At 48.2% G+C, this 5,234-nt stretch overlaps 1 protein-coding gene across 1 annotated transcript in view; it reads right to left on the bottom strand.

Moving 5' to 3' along the window:
* Window positions 1–5,234, bottom strand: part of PHACTR1 (phosphatase and actin regulator 1) — a 609,657-nt gene that overhangs the window by 60,847 nt on the left and 543,576 nt on the right. The window contains exon 9 of the mRNA XM_045298679.1: window positions 4,533–4,689. Within this exon, the coding sequence (XP_045154614.1) occupies window positions 4,533–4,689 (157 nt within the window). The remainder of the gene's footprint in view (window positions 1–4,532; window positions 4,690–5,234) is intronic.

The following is a 5,234-nucleotide window of genomic DNA, read 5'->3' as shown; positions in this document are numbered from 1 at the left end:
ATGGCAGGGAGGATGGGGGAAGGGGAGAGCTGGCATGACAACAAGGAGTACGGAGAAGACAATGCTCTGAAATAGATGTGGTGATGATTACACCAATCTTCTTCATATGACCGAATGATTGAATTGTATGATATGTGAAGTAGATGCCACATAAAACAGTTTTTTAAAAAACCCCACCAGTGCTCTGTCTTTAATTTCTCCTGAATCGTGCACAGAGCGCATTTATAGCTATTTCAGCCAACTTCTTCATCCAACTTAATGTATTTTGCAATAGCTACTTGTACGTATTCTAAAAGCCACCTGCCTGAAGTCCTTAAACCAGGGAGAGCAGGAAGCAATGTTCTTTTTAGGAATATAGGATACGTTTTATTTTTTAACCACTCAAATAATCATGTTGACACTAATTTGGGTCCTACAGTCATTAATTACTGATTACTCCAGAGACACACGAGTTCACGGGCCCTCACACTTCCATTCACACGGAGCTTTCATCTCATTATCTCATCAAAATGTGCAGCGCACATACCTGGAATTTATGGCGATGACAAGTGGATACACTCCAGCTTTCAGGAACGACACTGCACCAGGAAGCTCACAGCTGAGATGTGGTTCTTGGGCTAATGCCAGTCCATTAAAAGGTTTTGCTCAGCGTGTACAATGTCTTAAGATTTTGAAATTTTACAATGAAAAATCCTGAATTTTTTCAGAAGATCTGACAAACGAGTCCTCCATTTCTGTTTGCACCAGGGGCTGATGCTCAACCCTAATGGACCCTTTTAGACAAGAGACGGACTTTTCCATCTGGCCCCAATACCCAACACGCTCTGCTCACAGTTGAAAAAAATAAGTGTGGTGTACCATGTATGACATGGGATTTTCCATTGTAACCATTCTTATATGTACAATTCACGGACATTATTTACACCAACCATGCTGCTCAACCATCACCACAACCCGTTTCCAAAATGTTTGCATCATCTCAAAGTCAATGGCATTCATGATATCCACAAGGCGTCAAACAAGCTCCTCCATCAAATACTTAGGAATGAGCCTAGCCAGGGATGTAAAGGACGTATAGAGGGAAAACTTCAAAGCACTGCTGCAAGAGGCCAAGTCAAACCCAAGCAAATGGGGAAATATTCCACGCGCATGGATTGGAAGACTTAATAGTGTGAAAATGTCAATACTACCTAAGGTGATCGATAGATTCAATGTCACTCTGACCAAAATTTCAATGGCATTTTTAATAGAAATGAACAGTAACCTCACCTTTGTGGAAAGGTAGGAAACCCTGAATAGCTAAAGCAATTTGGGGGGAATAAAAGAAAAAAATTAAATATGCAGGCTCACCAAAAAGAATGAAGTGGGAAGTCTCAGCTCTCTTGACATACTCTGTAGCCACTGCAATGGACAGAGGCTGGCAGTGATTTCATGACAGACACCTACACCAGTGGGGGAGAACTGAGAGCCCAGAAATGAAAACATACTTCTATGGCTAGCTGTCTTGGACAATAATGCAAAATGCATTTGCTAGTGAAAAAGAGCCGTTTTCTTGAATAAACGGTGCTGTCAAAATTAGATTTCCACGTGCTGAAAACTGAAGCAGGATCCACACCTCACACACAAAAACCAATTTGAAATAGGTCGAGGACCTAAAGTGTAAGCCATAGTTTCTGGAAGAAAACCCAGAGGGCAAAAGTAGGTGACCTATGCCTGAAGCATGAGCAACAGAAGTCAAAAATGACATATTGTGTGCATCCAAAGATTTTATCAAGAGAGTGAAAAGACACCCCACAGACTGACAAACAACTTTAGGAATGATATGCCTGAGAAGGGTTTAATAGCCCAACCCCTCCCAAGTTTCTACAAATTAGCAAGACACAGCTAAAGAGCTCAATCCAAAAGGAAAAGGTCAGGAGCAGATGCTTCCCCAAAGGTGGTTTTCAGGCACGCCAAGAACACAGGAAGAGACGCCCAAGGTCACAGCCTTTACCCAAACCCAACCCACTCCTTTTGCCAATGAGCCCTTCCAACCCATCGTGGCTCTCTAAAGAGCTTTTGAGGCTTTAAATCTGGATGGGGACAGCCAGCCTCATATTGCTTTCGAGGAGCGGTTGGTAGGTTTGAAGTGTTGACCTTGTGGTCCAATGTTTACCAGACCGTGACACCAGGCTCCTTTACAGTGATATATCACCCCCCCCTGGCTAGAATGGCCATTGATCGGAAAGTTAGAAAATACGGTTGGCAAGCCCAGGGGCGATTAGAACACATTGTCCATCACTTGTGGGCATATTAATGGTACCATGTTTTTTGGAAACCAGCATGAGGATTCTATCCTAGGGACCTAAAAGTAATACCATGACATACAGCGAGTTTGTTGGTTGGCACAAGAACAAAATATCTCCAGGTCTGAACCACCTTCAGAGTTGTGGTCCTTTCCAGGTAGACCCCTTGCACACTTGCCCCTTGCCTCCCTTTTGACCGCTGGTCCTGGTGAGCAGAGACCTCTGGGACAGGTGGTCTGAATCCCGGGGTACCAGAAAAAGGACAATGCAGCGAGAAACTCCCTCTCCAACACCGAGCAGCCAAGCTCCCTGTTGCCTGCAATCACAGATGTTCCCAATGGTAAGTGGGACTGAGGCTGCTCCAGCCGTGTGGGTCTTGGTCAACCAGGACCTCAACAAAGAGGAAGACAGTTCACCCCAGGTGGGAGGGTAGTATTTTAAGGGTGAAGAGATATTTTGGAGGGAATATGTGTGTACTCAGGAGCTTAATTTAGACAATGAACTCCCACCTACGCTGGGGCTGGGGTGGGGGATATCTTTAGATTATCTTCTGTCTATTCCCCAAATGACAGAGGGTATAGGAAGGGACTGAGGAACAAGCTGCTGTGTGGAAAGGCTGGGGCCAGCCTGGAGCTCAGCCTGGAATGCTGATTGTGCCCCAAGAGGGGCCCCCAAATGCACCGACTTGACAAGGTTCACAGACAAGCCATGTGTCAGAGTCTCCGCAGACAATCAACTGCTATCAGTCATTTCCAACTCTGTGGGGTCGCACGGGCATTCAAGTAGAACTGTGCTCCACGGGCCTCTCTGTAGCGCGTCACCAGGCCCGTCTTACAAGCAAGGTGCCTTTGGGCAGATTTGAACCACCGACTTTCCATCGCTGGCTGAATGCTTCACGGCTTGCACCCCTCAGGGACGCCATTGGAATCGTAGGCCCTTCCTTTTAAAGATAACCGTCTCAGTGACTGAGAGAACATCTTGCTTTTCTACAGGGTGTTTCAGAAGCAAGAACAATGCTTCTTCAGCACCAGGCATTTCTGCGGTGCTTGGAAATCCCAGGTCCTGCCTCCTGTGCCTTGTCCTCCGAGGGCTTCATTTGATTAAATTAACCAACCCTGCACCAAGCTGGGTCGTGGAGAGGCAGCAGGTAGGGAGGTGTGCATATGCAAAGGGTAAACATGCCTCTGGGTGCTGAGGAGGCACCATGAACAACCGCTCATGTCTTCTATAGAATCCCTGGATGGTGCAAGCAATTAAGGATGGGATGCCCAACCGAAAGGATGGCGGTTCAGACCCACCCAGTGGCGGTGCCTCAGAAGCATGCCTGGTGATCTGCTTCTGAAAGGTCACAACTTTGAAAACTTGAGCAGAGCACAGTTCTACCCACGCGTGGGAATTCACTCAACAGCGACTAACACCAACAATCTCTTACACAGTTGGCACAGCATAACAGGAGGCATATTTATCTGCTCACTTGGAGCTTTACCAAACCAGATGCACGTAGACCTAGGCGCTCAACTTCAAAGAAGAATGGCAATTCTTCTATAGGTGGGTCTTGACTTATTTACCTGCCTCTCAGCTTCTTCATGAACCAAGAATCGGATGAGATATCCAAACTTTGGATGGGTAAAAGGACTCGGGGCTATAGAAGTTAACTGTGGAGAAGGCCTAGAAGGACCTCTCTTGGCTTCTTTAGCAGTTAGTCATTCAAAAGGAGCCAGCTGGTCTCTCTACAAGGCACAGCATTACTCTAAGACCATATTCAGAACCCACTACCTGCCCGCCAGCTTGTTTCACTACAGAAGCAGTCCTGGGTCCCCTGTACCAGGTGAGAGTCTTATTTCTAAGGAAGCACCAGTTGCAGACTTGTCCTGGCACCCAGTACTCTCCAGTGCTCAGGCCTCACCTGTGATTCATTCAGTACCTCGGACAGCCTTCCGGCACCAGCATCAACACCTGTCAACTCAAGCTAGGCTTTTCCATCCAAGAATTTCGAGTAAGCACAACATAACCACTGCTTCTATTTTAAGCTCTTTTGCTGGTTCATTTATCTTACCCCCTCCCAGCCCGTCTTCTTGGCCTGGCCCATCACCTTGAGAATAATTTTGCGGGACAAAACCACGAATGCTCAGCACAAAACAGAAGACCCAGGACTGACCGGGGTCAGGGAAGGAGACAGAATGCTCTTAGGCGGGAGCACACTGCTGGCTCTGCTGTCAGTGGAAGCTGCGGGCAGCGCCCCCCTACCTGGTGAGCTTGGTGCCGATCTGCTGCCTCAGCTCCAGTCGCTCCTCGTCCGTCTGCCTGGGGAGAATGTTCTTTTCCTCCAGCTCTCGCTTGGAGGGCCGGTTGCTGAGCTTGATGGCCAAGGAGTCCTTCCTGCACACCTTCATGGCCAGGGAGCCTGTGGGAGGGAGAAGCCAATCCATTTATAGTCACCCACATCCGCCTGGGCTCCCGGCCGGCCAACAGTGGCCCACAGGGTAAAACCCAGGAAGAAAAGCAAAGGGCTTAGCATCTGAGAGTGATGGAAAACGGAACAGTTGCCGTCCAGTCATATGGGCAGCATGGCGTACAAGAGAAGACATGGGTGTCAGGGTAGAACTGTGCTCTCATGAAGTTTTTAATGGCTGTGGCTTGCCAGGCCTTTATTCTGAGGTACCACTGAGGTGGACCTGATTCTCTAACCTTTCAGTGAACAGCCAAGCATGTTTACCATGCACTCAGCCACCCTATTCCTGAGGCCTGCTCTGCAGATGCACAGCACTGTGCAGGGGGTGTGTGAGGCACCCAGGGAGCACGTGATATTGAGCCTCTGCTCTCCAGGAGTGGTGGCCTGTGGGCCACACAGCAAGGGCAGCTGAGGGATGCACTAGGGCAGGACATGAAAGGACTGAGGCCATCGGTAAGCACGGCAGCGGCTCGGAGGGACAGGGCCTTAAACAGACA

This window comes from Echinops telfairi, unplaced genomic scaffold (genome assembly GCF_000313985.2).
Source record: "Echinops telfairi isolate 266 unplaced genomic scaffold, ASM31398v2 ScPeMD7_7439;HRSCAF=8477, whole genome shotgun sequence".
In the NCBI taxonomy this organism is placed as follows: domain Eukaryota; kingdom Metazoa; phylum Chordata; class Mammalia; order Afrosoricida; family Tenrecidae; genus Echinops; species Echinops telfairi.
Note: the sequence above shows the minus strand (reverse complement) of the source record. Positions and strands in the feature narration are given on the sequence as shown.